Here is a 20,671-nt window from a genome sequence, read left to right as displayed (position 1 = left end):
TTCCATATTTTTTTAGGATAAATTTTTTCTTTAAATGATTATAAATTTCATTTAATAAAAAAAGAATAATTTTGAAATCACTTCGAGAATAAAAACTTTCGTTCTCAAGTGCTATTCGCTTGATTTTTTTGGCAATTATGAAATTTTATACGTGGCATTTTTCTATTATTTTCATAAAACTGTAAGTAAATCAATAGATTTAACTAAATAAATCTTATTTTTGATTAAAAGAAAAAAAATATTTTAACAGAATTAATTAAACCGAGAATAAATCTGTTCTGTGCTTCATAAATTAAAATTCTTTCTTGAGAATTTTGTTTTCTAGTTGAGTAATTAAAAGCAAATTAAAAAAATATATATATAAACCCAAAGCTTAAAAAGCCAAAAATAAAGCAAAAATACACATATTTCAATATATATGTATATATTTCGGCCTTCAGAAAGTTCTCTCAAATGTGAATTCTAGTTCGAAAGCTCACCACGCATGCTTAGTGGCGGCGCTAGTGTCGAGCGTCTTGTCAAATTTCTGTTTTGATTGCGTTCCTTCTGTGAGCTCCGCAAAAATCATCATTCCTGGCAATTTTGTTGCATTTTTGAGTGATTTTGCAGTGATAAGTGGTGGTGGGTGTAACCGGAGGACAAATGGTGAAGATGCCATCGATAAAGAACGAGGGGGAGAGTGATGGGGATGGAGATATGTCCGGAGCGGAATCTGAACATTCAGGATCAAGCCGTGTCCCAGATAGGGATTCCAGTGCTGAGGAAGCTGATGAACCAGACTCCGATGACTCCTCCGAGATGGACGAGAGCGAGTGTGAGCGCAGGAGATCCGATTGCATGGATAATTTGAGTGAGTTCATATTCCTATGATGAATTTGGAAGTTGTAGGGAGTTTTCTGTATTCCCGGATGCCATTGCAGCTCATCTTGAACGACAATTCTCCATTCTTCGGGATCAGCTCTATAGGGAGAAGCTACAGCAAGTTGATATTCAACTATCTGAGCTACGTGGTGGACGTTCTCAGGAATACTTACTGCCACTTCAGAGACTCAACGAGAATATGAGAATTCGGACGGAAGTTGCTGGAATTCTGAAGCAGTATCGCTTGGAGAATATTAAAAATAAATTTGCATCAGAGGAACAAGCTGCTAGGCAGCATTATGAGGTAATTATGTAATACTTTGAAATATTTTTAATGCCGGAAATTAAAATATAAAAATTGTTTTTACCCATAAGAGCGAAAAACATCTAGCAATGGATGCAATTTATGAGGAACTGATGGAGAAGATTCGACGACTTGAGGAGGATAGACACAATGTGGATATATCTTGGGCAGACTGGGGAACAAATCAACGTACCAGCAAAGTCCGAGGTCCAGGCAGGAAGAAGGCAATAACCGTATCTGGTCCCTATATTGTGTACATGCTGACCGATGAAGATATCATGGAAGATTGGACGGCAATACGGAAAGCCCTCAAACGATCATCAGCGGCAGCTACTTGATATTTCTAGCAGGAGTCTTCTTGATCCTTTGGGACAAAATCTACTAATCGCTGTAAAAAGAGACCTTCTTTCTAAGCCAATAATGAAATAAAGTTTTTTTTTTTGAGATCCTTGATTGACCTTTGATAAAGTGAATAAAAAGAAAAATCTTTAAGATGAATAAGCCTTAATAGATTTATTTACTCTTCAGCCATGGAGGGATGCGCGCAAATTGCGTTGAAAGCTCAGAAAAATATTTCTTTTAATATGACTGGATTAAAACATGGAAAATCTGCTGAAATTTTCGTGAGGAACTCCTTATCAAGAACAGAATTTATCTTTTCTTTAGGATATCAAATATGTAGTTCTTAAAGTACTTGAGAATCTCTAGAAATGAAAAGACTTTCTTAAAAAAAAGTTTCATTTAAAAATTATTTGAATTATTCATAAAAATAAAATAAATCTTTAAATAATTAATTTGGCTATATGGATCCGGAAGGAATCCAACAGCCGTACAAATTTAAAGTGCAGAAGAAGAAGAAATAATTAATTTATGATTACATAATCTTTACTCATTCTTTAGTAGAAATACAAAAAAAATATAGCCTTTGCTGCCATAAGAATCATTGGGACGATAAAATCAAGTAGCTTAATTTTGTTGCATTTCAGTGGAGGCGCCGAGCTTTTCGTTACATGATTTCACAAATTCAACAAAGTCAACAAAGAAAAAAGATATTTTTTTCTCAGAAATTTTCTCAATTTATTGCAAAAACAATATTTTCTATCATTATTAAAGGACATTAATGGAATAAATTCTACGACTAAGGACATTCCCTTTATTAGTATCCTTTATCCATAAGGTATTCCGTAATAATATTTACGTAGGCCCCTGTGAATTCAATTTGTCCACTCATTTCATTTATTCGAGAAATGATTTTCCTGCCTGCTGCCTTCTCAATTACCCCCCTCAACTCCTCCTCCAACTTCCAAATATCCCCCTCAATCTTCCTGACCACAGTGACTTTCTTGCTACCGCGGAATTTACTCTCCAAATAAACGGGTATCATATGATTTCGCGTGCGAGCAATGAAATAATCACGCTGTGCAGCATCTATTTGCTGTGGTCGCCATCCAGAGGGGTAATGAGCTTGGGCTTTGGGTGCTGGCACCGTAGCGGGGCCCAGGAGACGCTCAACGAATTTCCATTCGGGTGGATTCTTTGCAATTTCCACTGGTGGATGATCGTCAATGTGCCCGAACTGCGGCGACGATCTAAAACTCGAATGGCGCACTTGACTTCCGGCACCGTAGCCAATCATCTGCAAGAGCGGAAGTTGCGTTCATAGACAAAGTGCAGTGGAAAGGGAAACTTCAAGGAATTAACCAATCAGAGGGTGACCGGAGGTAGTATGGGTGACGCGAAAATACGCACACCGCTATACAACTGCATCCGGTATACAAAGTGAAATCTATATTTTGTTTCGCCTTGGCAATTCCTGTGATATTTCGACTACCAACTGACCTCCCTGCCCACCAGCAATACCGTGAGTACATGAATTTGTCACTAAATTGCCTTTTGAGGGGATGAAAATGCCACCCTTGCCCACAAAAAATTGCCAATTTTCACCTTTTTTCATTCCACATCTCATTGACACATCGCGTAGTCTCCCGTTCTCCGTAATTCTCACACAAAACCCCCGCACCGTGGGTTTTCACTACCCACATCAGACGTCACTTGCCCCCTTTGTAGTCCATTTCCACCCAAACTACATCCTGTCCCAGGAATTTTCCACAAAAAACACTTACCCCATTGTACTTGAGATGCCTCAGCATCACATCCGCACCTCCAGGACTTTTCAATCTTGCGGAAAATTCATGTAAAATTTTCAATTTGCTCAAGCACACACTATTCGCCATTTTTGAGACGGCTCCGAATGACAGAGCGGAGCCGCACCAATACATATAACAGGCTACCAGCCGTAGCGCAAGAGAGAAAACCCAAATACAAGGGCAAATGACTTTGCCACAAGTCCTCCGCAGTATTCGTGAAAACCTTAACAATTATGCTTCATTTTTTGCACATGAAAACATCATTCATGTTGCTTGTTTAGGAGCTCTTTTTTAGTGTTTTTTTCTTGGTAAAAGCTTGAAATTATTGTGACTACTTTGCATATAGGTAAGTAATCAACTATGTATGTACGAATAATGCTGTAATTGTAATCAATTCATTTACATTTTACGTGATCATGTGAAAAAAGCAAACACACATAGATAACTCAAAAGCTTCTCTCTACTTCAAATGGTGGATTTTATTACCTATATTCCTAATTTTTTGTTGTTTATTTTGAGAAAATCTCCAAAATGGGGTGAAAAGGGCTGAAATGGAGGCTTTTGCAAGTAAAATTGATTGAAAAATAATCCAGAAATGACAAATTCAATCAATTCCTTGGGAAAAATTGAAAATCCTTCCCATGGATTTAATTAGGTAACCTTGATTACTTATGTGGGTGGGAAATATGAGTCTCACGTAGGGGGTTTTCCGCTTTATCAGTAAAATTCCACTGAATGTGGTAAATAGGGTCGATATGGGTTGATTTGTATAACCAAAAAAATTGCTGACTCTCTCCAAAAAGAAAAGTAAATTCTTGAACAAAACTTTAATAGAATATTCCACGCAATTAATTCTTTTATTCTTTGGGGAGAAATATTCAACAAAAAATGTGAGAAGTCAACGAAGGAATGAAAGATGATCTTAAAAGAAAGATCATCTTTCATTACGTGTTTTCATTCTCTCCTGCGTCGACTTTATCTTTATTGGGCATTCCTGGTCTGGACCAGAGGTTGGCCAGAAATCATTATGGGGGTTAAGAGTTCTAATGTAAGGTGCAGAATCCCCTAATGGGGCATGAATATTTATTTAATTTCGAAGAAACAAAAATATAGCCTTGGTAGTCATGTCAGAAGAAGAAGAAGAATTCCCAATCACTCCATTTTATGGTAGTCTACATAACACGGCGACCCCACGTGGTACAGAATACTACAGTTCAAAGCAATGAAGTTCTGTAGGAAAAATGTTGTTTCTTTTCTTAAGATCATGTTAAGAGAAGAACCTTGCTTCTTGAAATGCTTAAACATAGAAATAAAGGGTTCACAAAGAATAAAGCATATCTCTGCAAATTTGTTTAGGGGAGTCTTTTGGATATTGGTCACTTTGCGAAATGGCATGGGGCTCAAAAACTTTCCAAACATTTACAAAATATATCCCTTATGTACCTTAACATCAGCCCCTTTAGTGAAGAATAAATGTCTGGAATTTGTTTACTTAAGTTATCAATTTTCAGCATAAATTAATCGATCATTACATAATTGTACTTAAAAAATCTTTTGTAATATTCTAAATAGATTTTTATGCTTAAGCCAAACATGAGCCCTGGGCAATTCGGCCATTTTGTAATGGAAAAGTCATTAATTTTCGTTACAGGTAGCTCAAACTTTTTCGTAAATAAAATTCCTTTTTTTTTCCCTTTTTTCTCATCGACGAATTCTCTCTGATTTTTTTATATTAAAGTATGACCCGGTTTCATTTTGTTTTAAATATTTTTGCGAGAATATTTTGATGTTGTATAACATAATTCGCAAAATTACAAAAAGACATTCGGAACTCACGGAATAACTAAAATTAAATGATATACAGGATAAATTCTTCATCATAGAAAATCCTTTCGTTTAGAACAGAGTGCACAAGGAATGGAAGAAGATGTAGATGATTCTTTTAATTTTCTACAAACAAATTGTTCTTTTTTGCGAATCCCACGACAGAATACAATTAGTATAAATCTTACTTATTCTTTATACTTTTATTTGATACTATGGTGTTAAATCTCGTGTTAAATATTCTATTCTTTATTAATTGACTCCTCATTATAAAAAATCGAATACAAATCATAGAAATAGAATTAAATCAATCACTTAAAATTAATCCTCAGTGAATTTTATATGGCAACGCCATAACATCTGCTTGACTTGTAAAGTAAAGTATATTGTGTCCCTAAAAATATATACCTATAATATCCTTAGCAGACTTTTATTAAGGATCTACATATATTAAAATGCAATCGACAGGGAAACTTATTCAATGGAAACATACCAAGTATATAGCAAAGCTTTTTCCTTGAACTGATAAATTCCTGAATATTAAATGGTATTTAGCATTGTTTGCAAATTGAATCTAATCTCCTAGTGTGACGACAGTAAATATCTGAAAGATTTACAAAATGACTTTTAGTGTAATGAAAGTTCTAAATTTTCAATGACTAAGAAGATCAATCTCTCTATATAGAAAAAATAAAATATAATATCCAAGGATATTTAAAAGTATATTGGATTCATTTAGAGAAGTTTTTCATCTTGAAGATTTAATGTTCCACGTTGAAATCTCCATTGTCACTTCTTATGCGTGTGAGAAGGGTGAGATGACGTGGAGATTATGTGTGCAAGATTGTGGAATGTGGAGACAGTCATAAGAATTTGGGAGTTGAGAAAAATCAGTTGTGTATTGCAAGAGTATGAAAGAGCGCACATTATTGCGCTGGAGGATTAATTGTGAATCAAATTTTCAAGAAGGATACGACACTGCGAATTCTTAAGTCATATTGTTTATGATTGGTATGTATGAAGCGATTGTTCAGTCACAAACTAGGAATTTTAAGTAATGTGACTCATAGTATTTATGATGAATACTTCGGGTTTATTGGAAAATAAATCAAAGAGACATATAACTTTTCAGCAAAGATTATAATTTCTTAGTTTAGTAAGATTCTTGGCAATAAACAATTATCGAGAAAAATTAATTATTCGACAGGTCTTTTTTAACTGATTATATGCAAATTAAATAGCAATTATTTCATTGACAAAATTTTTCAATGAAATGGCGTATTTTAGCTCTTACAATATCTAATTTTCTATGTATTTTATTGTAAATATAATTATTTATAATATTCCCGAAGTATATAATTGCATCTTATTATAGTTTTCTCGTATTTTTCTCTTTTCTTATCTTTAAGTTTTGAATTTATGTTTATTTTAGTGTCTCTAAAAAGATTGATAAACAGCTTTTATATGTAGGTACAGTCAGGTATTGATTAACGTCGCATGGGATATACTCCTTCCACTCATTATTATTAATGGGTGAAAAGAGTATATCCCATGCGACGTTAACCAATACCTGACTGTATACTTAAAATAAATGTAGGGGAGACCGGGGCTAATAAAGTCACTTAAGGGTTTGGAAAAAGCCTAAAATATCATATTTCCTAGCTAGATAAAACAAAATGATCTGAGAAAGAGTTGTAGGGCAGTAAATTTCCTAAAAAAATGAGCTATACATTTCGTTTTATCTATTTGGGAAATATGATATTTTGAGCTTTTTCTTTAGAACCCTTAAGTGACTTTTTTAACCCCGGTCTCCCCTACCTATTTTAATATATTTCTAGTCACCCAGATGTTTAATTAATTATCTCAAATTGAAAACTAAAATTATGATCATATTCAATAATCGAGATTTTTATTTACCTTTTAACAAAAACTATTACTGATCAAATCGTCCCCAAACTCTTGAAATGTAAAAGCTCTAGAATAATTCCTTGATTTAGAAACTTTTAAAATATTTCTCAGGGAAAATTTAAACATTAGGGTATTGAGGAGATGATTGATAGGAGATTTCACATCATTCTTTTTTTTCTCAAATAGAAAGATTATTTATTATCTTCAAAGAAATGTATATTGACTTCCCTGATTTTGGAGGAACATGATATAGGTAGGTATTATATAATTTTTTGTAAGGGTATTTCTCATGTCAAAGATTTTTATTGGGGTAGATAAATGCATCAGCTTAATTAGAGTTTGTCCATAAGCAGAAATTCTTTCTCTAATCACCCCCGTTTCTTACAATAAGAGATATAACACTATTCGTGAGCTAATGCTACATAATTCCCATTGATATACGATAATTAGTAGCACAGTCGACGAATTAAATTATTTATGTAATTTTGTCAGCTATTTCGTCAATTTGGAAATTCCTTTTAATTTGACCTCATTGCTTTCAACTACAAAAACAAGTTAATCAGGGTTGAATTCTTTTAAAACGAAATATGTTTATTTAAAATTATTAGTTGGTGAACCACATGTACGTGATACACAGAATATTTCTCACGTTTCATTTAGATTAGATTAGATTAGATTTATTGTTAAAAATTCATGTCTATGGAATAAATTCCACTTTTAGACTATATAATACAATAAATTGTACAATAATTCATAGAGTTGCAAACGATTACAGTACAGCGGGGGGGGGAATTCAAAGTTTCTTACTTTTATACAATTCTTTAAAGTATTTGGAATTCGTGTGAGCTACATTCTTCATATCAGTAGGCAAGCTATTATAATTTTTTATTGACATATATGGAATTGATCTTAAGCCATATTTTGTTGTTCTTGGCTTTTTTGGAAAAACTACATCACCCCTAGTACGTCTCCCCTGCATGAGAATTTCTACTTTTGATTGTGTGTGGATCATTTGATTTTTTATTTTATGTACATGTGTAATTTGTTCTATTTTTATTAGTTCTTTTAATGGGAGTATGTCTAATTCACTATATAAGATATTTGTTCTTGTAAGTCTATTATACTTAAATATGGCTTTTACAATTTTGTTTTGAGATCTTTTTACCTTATTCAACAATTTATTACTTGCACATCCCCATATTGGGGCACCGTAATTTAAAATGGATTCGCAAAGGGAGTGATAAATTAAGAATTTAATATCATTTGGGATGGTTTTGTATCTATTCCTTCTAATTGTTCCGGTCAGTGCCGATAATTTTTTTATAAGTTCAATAATATGGTTTTCAAAAGTTAATTTATCATCTAATACAATTCCTAAATATCTAAAATTTGCAACTCTTTCTATGTTTTCATTATTATAATATAATTGATTTCTTTGATGCTTTTTTCCAAAGTACATATATTTGGTCTTTTTTTGATTTATAGTGATTTTGTTTATATTTGCCCAACTTCCTAATTTATCCAAATCGGCTTGAGCTTTCTCCATGATCTCATGCTCCGTTCTTCCCTTGTGCAAGATGCAAATATCATCGGCGTAGATATATATTCCACCACTCAATCCCGCTTCCTCCACATCATTCACAAAAATCGTGAAGAGGATGGGACCAAGGCGGCTCCCTTGTGGCACTCCAGCAGGGACGAGTGCTTTCCCAGATGAGGCATCAGCATAGTCCACTCTCTGACTTCTTCCGGTCAGATAGCTGACAATCCAGTCCATGGTTACGCCAACAAATCCACACCTGTACAATTACATTACATTTACAAAGACAAATCCTACATAGCACGTTTTATTATTTTATAATGCTTTATTATTTCGCTAAAACATTTACAACTTAAAATTTAAGGGGTGTGTGAAGTACATATCTGTAATTTATTACATATTCCTAATTTTAAATTGATCAAATTAAAAAGCCCAAGGATTAGAGTTTGAACACAATATAATAATGAAAAATAATGAAAAAAAATCTGTCAGAGATGATCAGAAGAAAAATTTAAGATATAAAGTGATTAAATGCATTTAGAACACCCTAGTAAGATTCGAGCATTATAACCTCCATTTTATGTATGTTAGTGTACCTTGTATTGCTATTCTTACTTTTATATGGTTAATTAAAAGAATTTGATATAAAAAAATCTAAAAAATAACCAAAATAATATTCTTATTCTCCAATGAAAGGACAAAAATAAAAACTATAGAAGTATTAAGTAAAGTATCTTATAGCACAAGGGTTGCAATCTTTCTATTATGTATTATGTATGAAAAAAACCAAAGATGTTTATTTATAATAGGTTTATGTGAATTTCATTGTTAGTTTAGCTTTTACAATAATTCAGAATAGTTGCAGGATGCAAAAAGAATTGGAAAAGAAGCAATGACAGTTAGGTTATCTCTCACAGAACTGTTGTATAGCTTGGCAAAGGTTGATGATGGAATATCTCGGCCACTTAGTAGAGGGACAGCAAAGGAGAAGGTTCAATAATAGTGTCGTGTGAAGTTTTTTGAATGATTTTATAAACAGAAGTGAATTGTCCACCGTTTTTTTGCTATTGATTGATGATCATCATGACAATGTAAGAAATTTTATTAATTTGCCACCCTCCCCCTTCAGTCTATCCGCCATTTTGGCGTGATTTGGCACTCATTTTCTTTAATGTTTATCAATGACATGATTTATAAATTCCTTTTCAGATTACATATTTTCAGAAAATTACTAATTACCTACTATTTTAAAAATGTTTAATCCTTTTGTTAAATCAATCTACGGTAAAAATAGAGTAACCTGGGTTGGCGTTTGTCAATTGTATTGATTGTATTGAAATAATACATTTTCCAATGATATTTATACACAAGTATTGTTTTAATATTATTAATTAATAGAAGAAACAATTCTATTCAACTTAACTATAGAATATACCTCTTGAAATAATAAATGGAGCTTTTATCCTTGCAAAGAAAGAAGAGATAAAAATGATTTAAAATATATTAGATTTTTTTTCTTCTCCATGTCTTGCAGTTCTTTTGCTTAATAGTTATTAATAGGATACCCCAAAGATATTGTAGTCGTCAGAATATTACTTTATGAGAGACAATCATGTAAATACTTTGACACATCCTTTGTATTTTCTGTGAATTTAATTTTTGTCCTTGCTTTCTCTAAAGACACGAAATAATTTCCCTCAAATATTCATACCCAATTAAAAAAAAAAATATCCAGGCAGATATGAGAATATGTCATTCTCACCTGGATTATAGGATAACGAATCTTTTGAACACTATTTAATGATTATATAAAAGTATAATTGATATTTAATTGATTTTCAAAGGTAAAAAATTTATTACCTTAAGAACTTTTTTTACACCAAAAGTATAAATTTCAAGAAGCTGAAGGTATTAATCCTGGGGAGTAAATGAATTGTTTCTTTATTTTGTTAGAACTATGTATACTATTTTATTGTTAGGTTCTATTTTATAGCACATTAATAGTTTCTAATATTTTGTAATTTTTTTTGATCAGCTAAAGCTTTTAGAAGTTCACAATTCATATAATTTCATGATAGCATGAAACAGAGAGATAAGTTTTTTATTTACAAAATAATTATGTAAAATAAGAGAGTTGCGTTTATGCTCTTTTCCTGCTCTATTTTGGGATATGTAATTTTTAAACGAAGTCTATGTTACAAAGAAAAAAATTCTTTAAGGAAACAGCGAAGAAATAATCTTACGTAAGTTAAAATGGGACAAAATCCTCTACCACTCAATTTATTTGTTAAAAAGTAATAATCACAAACTCTTTAATCAATTTTAACGATTTTAATCGGAGATTTCTCAATCGGGCGTGATGATAGATTAAATCACTTTTACATACGGCTGAAACTATTTTACATCAGCATGAGATTTTTATTACCTAGTTTAATAAATTTAAGCAATTTGTGTTTTGCTAATCTCAAGTGTTCAAATTTAGAAAGTTATTTGTGTCATTAGATGCAAAATTAAAAGAAAAATCAATCGCACCCTTAATACATACAATTGCATCGAATGTATTAACAATAATATTTACTACCTACCCTAAGCAGAAATTTGCAAAGAGAAATAACCATTTTTCAATTAAATTAAAACAATAATATACATTTGCATTACCAATAGTTACTGTAAAAATCTTTTTTTGTATGAAAATTACACTAAATGTCAGAGGGATAGATTGATTGGAACTAAGCATAATCAGAAAGTAAAGTTTTATTAAAACAAATTGAATTCTAACATACATATAAACCTTCAGGAGAAATTTCTATGAAAATCTTTATAAAGATTCTAAGCTTCAGAGCATAAAATGACTACAAAGTAGTTTGTTTTAATTGTAACAAACCATTATGCTGATCATAAAAAGTTTAATATTATTGTCCCCAATCTGATTAACTCAGAAAGAACAAACTTAATTCGTGTTCAATTGAAAGAAAATGTTGAAAAGAATCTAAAAAATTCTACAAAACTTTCTAAAGCGAAAATATTCTCAAAAACTATATGTATTTGTACATATGCATGAACTAATTTTCCAAATATGTATGTATATAATACATATGTATCGCATTTGTACATATATATGTTTCTGACTCTCGATATATGGAGAAAATGTCACTCATTTCGACTCCATTCCATAATGCTATGCAGCTTTGGCAATAATTATGCTGAAATGTGAGACTCAGGGGGTGGCAATCTCACACATAATTGCTTTTTTGTTGTTGATAATATTGCTCTCTTCGTGCATAGCCCGAGCGAGTTCGGGTCATAAACACAGAGATGAAAAGTTGGCAAAACACAGAGAGGTATTCAGGCATTTGGCGCAATGTATGCTAAGGGGGTGAGAAATAGGGGATGATTTGTAACTTTAGCATCTGTCGCGCAAAAATATTTGATATTTTTATCCATTTTGCACTCAATTGAGCTTGTGGGAGCTACTTTTGATGCAAAATTGTGGGAATTATGTTGAAATATATATAATTTATGCTGACTTTTCATATGTAGACTTTGTTGCGTTGTTTTGTTGAAATTTTGCAAAATTTTTATATAAATCTGTGGGATGAGGATTGTTTTTGGGGAAATGTGGGGAAAATGTGGGAAAGGATGGTGGTAATGGGTGAAAATGGGGAAAACTTTGAACATATTGCTCTCCAAAAGCACAGACCGACCCTGGACAAACCTCCGAGTCGTGTTAGTGTAAAATGCATTTAGCTGTATGGGTAAAATAGTCGCTGGCTGTGCTGCTGTTTCGAAAACGAAGGAAAAGAGAAGAGAATCACTTGTGGACTTGTGCATAAAGTACAATATTAAGTGTATTTTCTTTTTAACTTTTCCACATTAAAATGCCCCATTTTCATTAGTTTTTCGAGTGTATTTCCCAGTGCTAAGTGCCCCAAACATATTTCATGTGTCTTTTCGATGGAAATCATCCGGATTTTGTGGAAAATTGAGGAAAAAATAAACCCCTTTTGACAGACGGGAAATGGTAGCGGAGAGTGCTTTTTACGGGCGACGACGCAGTGAATAGGTGGCGTTGTTGACGGTAGGTTTTTTTTTTCATTTAGCATTTTATCATAAAATGTACATAGTTCTCGTGTGTGGTTGGTGGGATTTTGTGATTATTGGCGCAGCGTTTTTTCGTGTGTGGAAGGCAAAGGAGAGGCGATGCCTTGCTTAAGAGATTTTCATCCCGCACTTTTGTGGTGCGTCATCACTTGGTGTAGTCACTCACGGGGCATACATTTGCGCTGCCTTTTTGACTTTGCTGCTGTTGAATTTATATTTGTTGGAAAATAAAGTATTCCGAGGAGGCTCTCTGCTCTCTGTGTAGTAAATTCCATCCAGCGCAAACCAACATCGATATGGTAATTTTTCCTTTGCCTTCCGTTGTCTCTCTCGCGCTTGGAAATTTTCAATTGGAGCTTTTTTGCCTATGGAATTTTTTTCCATTGTTTAACGCCTCTCATGCGACTACATCGCATATTTTTTTTGGGCATACTTATCGTGGGTATTTTACACCCATTTTCACAATTCTCTCACTCCGCTATGGTATTGGGCGATTAATAAATGCTTACAGCGGGGATTTTCCAATGGGCCGGGGGTTAATTTTGGCATTTTTGCTTGATTCACCCCTCATGGCGTTGATTAACCCCTAAGCGTAGGCGAGGGGTGAATTTTCAATGAGGGGCTCCGTGACCCTACTCAAGAAAAGCTACATCCACGCCAAAATCGCTGTAGTCTCTCGCCTTCATCCCCCAATCTGTTTCCAAGGGGATTTTTCGTGTGTGCGCAGAAACAGATGGTAAAGGCACCCCTTGGTAATCGCAACATAAATGCAATTGAGGGAGAACACAAGTGTGGGGGGGCGAAAGCTCACCCTTCCTAGTATATATTTAGGGGTATTTTTTTGGCGTCTCCAAAGGGCCGCAATAGCATACATACATATTTCACACGACAACCCAGCTTAGCACAAAATATTCTCATGTCGCCCCGGCACTGCTTGTCTCATTCTTCGTATACGCTCTTTTTCCATCGCACGGGACAAGGGGCACATACACACATGTATACATAGCATGAAAGTCTATGCTCGGAAAGGGACATTGCTGAAAGACTGCTGGATGTGAAAGATGTGCGAATGAAAGAGCACAAGAGGAGCCCCCAAAGAGATGGAAAAACTTACCTGCTTACAAATTCAATATACCCTGTCCTACTTGCTAATACCGTTCCCAATACACAAAACTATATATGTACATATATATATTCACTTTCTGGCAGCTATTGAATGATTTTTTCATACCCTATTTTGCATGAAAATATAATCAATTTTTTGGAAATTTCCCTTAGGTACAAAACATGCAATCAATTTATAATTCTATTTTCGTGAAAATACACGAAAGTTTTCCCATGAGCTTTTGCTCCCCTTTTCAATTTATGTGTCCACCAGCGAAAAAAGAAAAGTTTTGTGGACTTTTATCAAACGCCCACATTATTGTAGCTTCATGTCAAGGTAATTTAGAAGAGAGCTAAAAATAAATTCATCAAACGATATGATACACATTAGACTTACGTAACTGTTCTCTAAAGCTCTATATTGAGAGTTAATTATACATTGTAAAAAGTTCTTCCTACAAGAAGCTTGTAAAAGTGTATTAAATCACATGTTATTTAAGTATATTTGTTTAATTCACCTCAGATGGAAAAACTTTATGTTTAAATTTATAAAATAACGTCAAAAATTAAGAAAAAGATCTTTGGTAGAAGCGGAAGTTTACGAAGAAAATCAAAAGGATAATATCCTTCTTATTAAAATCTTTTTTCGAAGCACGATTATAATATATATTTTTTTAAAGATATTTTTATCAATATTACGAAATAGGTATACCTACAATACTATATAAGTATGAGAGATACATAATGTATTTAAGATATGTATGTAATACATAGAAAGAATGATATGTAGCATGCCAACATTATAAAAGTATGATGATGATGATGAGAAGGCAACGAAGCGCAAGCTAACAAATATAAAGACTCTCCATACACATTTAATATAGAATGGAAGATAATAATGCTGAGTATTGAGAAAATATTCAGGCTGTGCTTTGTAACTCATATAGCAAAACTTTCTGGTGACTTTTTCTCTCTCCATTTGCTTCCCATTGTTTATAATTAATGAGTGTGAGCGTGAATTAAGTACGAGAGCTCCCCCGGATGGAAGTAAAACTAAATGAGAGTAAAACACGTCAGCAGATTATGTGGATTTTGTGTGTGGAGATAGTGAGAGAGAGAGCTTTCAACCCCCTTTTTGGGTCAGACAGAACACAACACGGTTTTGCTGATTATTGGGTGAAAAATGATATGGAAATACTATTGTAATGCATTCAAATGTGTGATATAGAGGTAGAAAATGAATATATAGGAAAAACATTCTCATGGTTTTTTATCTATATGGCATTTGGAGTTTGTAAAACGAGTTTATACAAACCTCACAAAACTATTCAGCAGGAAAGATAAATATGTATGTAGTTTGAGTATAGAAACAAGAAATTATGTTTTCTCACTATTGCAATTTATTTTTAGTATATAAATTTAGAATTGACAATGAAATGGATTAAATTCAGATCGAGTTTGTTTTGTTTTTATGGGAAAAGCTCTTAGAATAGAATAGAAAAAGCTTTATGATTTAAAAGATTTGTAACAGAAGCAAATATTATGCTTTGAAGGACCATAAAAATTGTTTAAATTAATTTTCATGGAATAGATTGGAGATTAAAGGATGCTCACGATTTTTTTTTTAATTTTTGTGAAGTTGGACTTTAAAAATAAATAGAAAAGTCAATATCAAGCAATATCCTTGAAATTTAGCCCAAGAATTTCCAAAGCTTTTTCCTTAATCGATTGCATAAGAATTCAAAGAAACTGATGACCCCAAGTCAACAAACAAAATTTAGCGAGCATGCTAAATATTAGCCGTTAATGAAAAAAAAAGCAGAAAATATACAAAAGCTTTCGTAACTTGAAGAACTATAAGGATAGGTGAATTTTAATTTTAAAAGTCTTGTAATATACTACATAGGGGAACATGGGGCAATTTGTTAATTTTAATTGAGAAATATATTTTCCTTGGTATGTACCGAGAAAATATTTTAATTTTATAATGACAACTGTCTTATAGGAAATTTTCCGGGCTACAACTTTGTCTCACACGATTTCTTTCTATCTCAATGGGAAAATGCATTTTCAGTCCATTTTCCGAACCTTGCGATTTAACATTTTGCCCCAGTTACCCCTACGTAAGATTAGATCTAGCAATATCCTTAAAAGTAATTCTTCTATCTTCAGAAGAAGAAAAAGTTTTTCAACGCATTTTTTGTGATAAAAAATCATTTTAAAACTATTCTCAGCCTAATAGAGCATAGATTGATCAGCAAGAATCATAAAGCTGTGTAGAAGGAGTTATTTAGTATTTTTAATCATCGTAATGTTTAAAAACTCGTATTTTCCATCAAGAAAAATCATTGAAAAAGTTCAGACCATGAAATTTCCTACCCCAGTACATACCCCACATAAATTAATTATTCCACTCCCAGTCTCCCCTAGAAGATGTCAGTAAAAATGACAGAAATTTATTATTTTAAATTTTCTCCTTATCTCACTTTATTCCTTTGCTGATGGGGATTGTTACAAATGTCTTCCAAGTAATTTATATTTTTTCATTTAGCAGTGAATGATTTTTTTTATTAAACTCAAAAAAGAGAAATAAAACTTGAGATAAAAGAGTTTAAAACTTTTATATCTACTTTCTTTTTAAGAGAAAAATTCGACCATCTCACAGCCCAAGAAATTTCTCATTTATTACGTGAATTGCTTGAATTACAAATATCATGATAACTCATTGGAATTTTGAAAGAGTTCTACTTTTTCTATGATTTTTATGTTCTCAACTTTCCCTGCGAAATCATATATAAGTGAAAATCCTAAATAATTATCAAAGAAAGTCACATAAATTGTAAGTCAATCATAACGCGTCCAGTTATTAGAGTTGGTATACCACAACGCGGATGGGTCAGTCTATGCGTTGTAATTTAATTTTTAAGTAGAATTATAGGCAAAGTTGATTTTTTTTATGAAATTCATCAATTCGAAAGACAAAAATGGTTATATCTCAAGTTCTACAAGACCTACAAAAATTTCGAGACTAGTTCTGGAAAGGTATTGAAATAAGCTATAAATTGACATAAATTTCAATAATTTTCAAGGTCACCTCTAGAACACAAAATGGCGGATTTTTGTTTTACCAAAACAGTTTTTGGCATTTTTTGACCTCAAGGAATGGTTCTAGAGGTTTTTAATGTTCTAGATAGTTGTAGAGTTTTGCAAAACCTTTAATTTGATACCAAATTGAGCAAAATCGGAGAGACCGTTCAAGAGATATGGCTCTTAGAACTTTTCAAATTCAAGAATTTTTCAAATTGCGATATCTTCTAAACGGCGACATAGAATTTCTTCATTTTCGGACTGGTACAAGATTATTAGTCAGGCTACAACATATCAAAATTTAAAAGATTTGCCTAATGGGGATTCGGAGATATTGCCCCTTAAAGTTAGGCAATTTTTGTTTTTGATTTTAGCGCCTCTTGCGGATGTTTTTGTAACTTGGAATGTTCTACGCAGTTGTAGGGCTTCTTGAAACCTTTCATTTGATACCAAGATGATCAAAATCGGTCAAGCCGTTCTCGAGTTATATTGATAAAACACTTTTTGCTTTAGGCCGCCATATTTGCTAAACCGCTTGACCGACTTTCAAGTATGAATAGTCGATGAAAACGTCTCACTGAGCTCTATAACATGCTAAAATTTCAGATCTCTAGCTGTAAGGGAAGTGGTTGACAGTATTTCAAAATGGCGGACGGCGGCCATCTTGGATTTTGAAAATGCGAAAAAATGAAATTTTACACCCACATTTCTATAGAAAACTTCAAACCGGAAATCTCTATCTGTTACCGTTCTTGAGCTATAAGGCAAAGTTTAGCGCACCAGCCGGCAGGCCGGCCGGCAGGCCGGCCGGATCAAAAATTTTCCACCACCATTTTCGTAATGTGGGATGTCTAAAACGTGCTCATACCAAGTTTGAGCCCGATCTGAGGTGGTCGGTTTTTCCGACGATTACAATACTTGGTATGCCACGATTGTGGTATACCAACTAATAATGGGATTTCCACAAATTCCTTTCTTTGTTCATATTAAATTCCTTTTTAAAAATCTTATCAAATAAATGTCTTGGAGCGAGAGCTATTTTCAAGAACTAAATATCTAGAAACAGAGAGATGTTAATGTTCAAATTTTCTGTCTCTTTCTCCAATACATTATGTACATATATGTTTCTTCTTTACATGCTAAAATAGTGACCATGAATGTTGAGAAAGTGAAGAGCTTTTGCGTTTGTCGAGGCAATGTCACAAATCTCCAATTTATCGGTAATAACATTACTTACCTCGAGCAAAATAATGTTAAAATTTAGTGTTTGTGTATTGCTATATATAACGTGAATGTCTTTTAACTCCTTCCATTATTAAAGTAATAATAATTCTTTACCTACTATGTAAAATAATTCTTATAAAGATCATATTACCTCTATAAAATGTCAATTTCAATACATGAACATATTTGGCAGATTTTTTATACGCACAATAGTTAAATGTTAAATCAGTTTTCTCATTTGAAAGCTCTGCAGCTCTCAAACCTTGAGGAATTCAAGTAAACATATATTTTATTGCTAAAAATAGTGTGAATGGAGCACCTATATTGAAAAATCGAATTGAGCTTTATTTATTAATGCGAACGGGAAGTTGTAAAGGGAGAAATGAGGAAAATTGTTTTCATTCGATATGTGAAGTAGAGCTTTGAAGGAGCTTTTGTGCTACATTATTAATTTTCGATTTTGAAGTTGTATGCGTGTCCTCGTTCTCAATTTCCATGATTGGAACATTGTCCTTTCTTTTTACTTGTTTTCGTTCGGTATATTGATGTGAATTGAATTTTTTAACATTAAAAAGCTTTCTCTATCGCGTTCAAATACATACACACGGGTGTTTATTGGAAATTCATGAAATTATATTGCTTTTAGTTCAAAATTTTATGATACAATCAATCGTAAAAAGTGGATTGGATATAACGACGGAAAAGCTTTGCAATGTTCCTCAAGGATTCAAATTTTAATGCTCTTATTGTGAAAAAATTCCTTTAAATTCATTGGGTGTATTTAATTAATTAAATATTAAAATTGAGCATAAATTGTGTTCTAATTAATTGAACTTAATAAAAAAAGTAAACTTCTTTTAATTCTTAAGCTTTAATGAAAAATCAGAAGGATGAAGTTATTAAATTTTTATAATCTGTGCTACTTTGCATAAAATAATCTATAACAAGTATTTTAACCAATAAATGCTCTTTCAAAATATGTCTAAACTTTCGTTTTAAGGATATTTCTATTCTACGGAGCTTTGATATTATTTTTCTTACAAAAAAAATGCAATTTTACCATCACAAACATTAAAAATATGTTATGAATTTTTATATTTAAAATATTATGCAAAAAGCTCAGAGTCTGCAAATTCAAATCTTTAATTTTGCAGGAGGAATTTTATTTTCTAAATAGAATTTTGTTTATTCAGGTTGTTCATAAAGTTTGGGATTTTTGTGTGCGCGGAATGAGCATAGTTCACCCTATTTCGGTGTCGGGATGAATCCCTTTGGGATTTTCTCGCCTCCCTTCTGGTATTCATTGTGACATACAGCATACATATATAGGTAGTGCACATACCAAACTATATATGTATCTGCCATGACAATTTTTGCTCTCACTCTGACGTATGTGCATTCTTGTGAACCCTGCTGTTGCTTCATTAATTGTATTCAACGTGTGGCGTTTTTGTGAAAGCCATAGAATGGCACAATAGGTAGTGGCGCTGTGTTGTATACACGGCGGAAACTATATATCTGGGAAATTTTAGTGGGATTTTCGTGCTTTTCCTCCATGCTCTTTCGTTTATTTGCGATGATGTTGTGCATGGTAATTGGTGTAAGAGAAACAGGGCATCGTGAGAGAGAACTTTTTTTTTAAAGAAAAAAGAATAATTTTCCTTTTTAACTGGACTTTGTGATACAAACCTTATTTAAGCTGTATCCCCATATAACTTAAAACTCTCAAAAAGCTACAGCAGAATGATAAAAAAAAAGTTTGACGAGAGTGACTTGAAGAATAAAAGCGAGAGAGATATGCTAAAAGCTAAAGCATCCAATATAAAAGGTGGAAGGTGTATTGAAGTAGTTTTCACGCTGTAACGGGGAGCTCTATTTTCGTTGAGACTATGAAACAACGATCAAGCACATTTTTGCACACACAGCATAGCGCGAGTTATATGTAGTATAAAGAAATATACGATTGAGGAGAGAGAATCGTTGCAAATATTGTAAAATAACCACATATACAGCTGTAAGGAGGTAAGAGAGACTTATTTGTTTGGACTTGCTGCTTTATGCCTTGAGCTCTCATCGCCAATATTATCCACAACACACAATTGGCACATAGTGTAAAAAGTTAGGGGGCTCTCCGATATTCAAGAGCATCATCACTCATTCTACGTGATGCTCCTACGGCTGTGTGCCACAATTGTTGTCGATGATGGTTAAATTGTTTCAACGTTCTCTTCAGTTGGGAGTTGACTAAATACGCGCAAGTGTAACAAAAGGCGGGAGCTAATTCATAAATATTCATTTTAAACTCTTTTACACCGCACCATACATAGCTCTCTGGTAGTACATTTTGAAATTTTCCTCCACTGCACCATAATTTATATAATGCTAATTGTCCAGTCAATGAAAATTCTCCACAATTTGCTCGCGCACTCTCTCTCTCTCTTTCTGTTTTACTGTATGCGAAAACTTTGTGACTTTTCAACATTTTCCTTTGCACCTCATAGAAGATCTTTTTTGTTGAAGTTAAAACTTTGGGTGTTTCGGTTGAATGAGGATAAAATAGGAAAATTCTAT

At 32.9% G+C, this 20,671-nt stretch overlaps 3 protein-coding genes across 9 annotated transcripts in view; 2 read left to right on the top strand and 1 right to left on the bottom strand.

Annotated features, from left to right (window-relative positions):
• The first annotated feature begins 501 nt into the window (after positions 1–501).
• On the top strand, positions 502–1,673 carry LOC129795252 (breast cancer metastasis-suppressor 1-like protein). Its single transcript, XM_055836340.1, has 3 exons — positions 502–850; positions 921–1,165; positions 1,237–1,673. Exons 1-3 carry the CDS (start codon positions 643–645, stop codon positions 1,501–1,503), a joined length of 720 nt encoding a protein of 239 aa, XP_055692315.1. The 5' UTR covers positions 502–642; the 3' UTR covers positions 1,504–1,673.
• Positions 1,674–2,217: 544 nt separating this feature from the next.
• Positions 2,218–3,433, bottom strand: LOC129795179 (probable 39S ribosomal protein L49, mitochondrial). The gene is made up of 2 exons (XM_055836259.1): positions 3,289–3,433; positions 2,218–2,801 (listed from the first exon to the last, which is right to left on the bottom strand). The coding sequence occupies exons 1-2, from the start codon at positions 3,397–3,399 to the stop codon at positions 2,322–2,324; spliced, it is 591 nt and encodes a 196-aa protein (XP_055692234.1). The 5' UTR covers positions 3,400–3,433; the 3' UTR covers positions 2,218–2,321.
• LOC129794967 (uncharacterized) overlaps positions 2,811–20,671 on the top strand; it is a 28,303-nt gene continuing 10,442 nt past the window's right edge. For 4 of the 7 annotated variants that reach the window (XR_008751095.1, XR_008751096.1, XM_055835962.1 and 1 more), the window contains exon 1: positions 12,352–12,662. The gene's annotated coding sequence lies outside the window, so the exon portion shown is untranslated. Of the gene's footprint in view, positions 3,027–12,330; positions 12,663–20,671 lie in introns of those variants that run through there. The other 3 variants (XM_055835927.1, XM_055835952.1, XM_055835938.1) reach the window with 3 other exon arrangements.

The sequence above is a fragment of the Lutzomyia longipalpis genome, chromosome 1 (assembly GCF_024334085.1).
Source record: "Lutzomyia longipalpis isolate SR_M1_2022 chromosome 1, ASM2433408v1".
Classification (NCBI taxonomy): Eukaryota; Metazoa; Arthropoda; class Insecta; order Diptera; family Psychodidae; genus Lutzomyia; species Lutzomyia longipalpis.
The sequence above is the reverse complement of the archived record's forward strand: the minus strand, read 5'-3'. Positions and strand labels throughout refer to the sequence as shown.

Excerpts from the sequence above, each read along its gene's own strand:
- LOC129795252 (XM_055836340.1), top strand. The coding sequence starts at position 643 with ATGGTGAAGATGCCATCGATAAAGAACGAGGGGGAGAGTGATGGGGAT. Across the intron at positions 851-920 it reads CGATTGCATGGATAATTTGA|CTCATCTTGAACGACAATTC; the intron begins GTGAGTTCATAT and ends ATGCCATTGCAG. Across the intron at positions 1,166-1,236 it reads CTGCTAGGCAGCATTATGAG|AGCGAAAAACATCTAGCAAT; the intron begins GTAATTATGTAA and ends TTTACCCATAAG.
- LOC129795179 (XM_055836259.1), bottom strand. The coding sequence starts at position 3,399 with ATGGCGAATAGTGTGTGCTTGAGCAAATTGAAAATTTTACATGAATTT. Across the intron at positions 2,802-3,288 it reads GGCATCTCAAGTACAATGGG|ATGATTGGCTACGGTGCCGG; the intron begins GTAAGTGTTTTT and ends CCGCTCTTGCAG.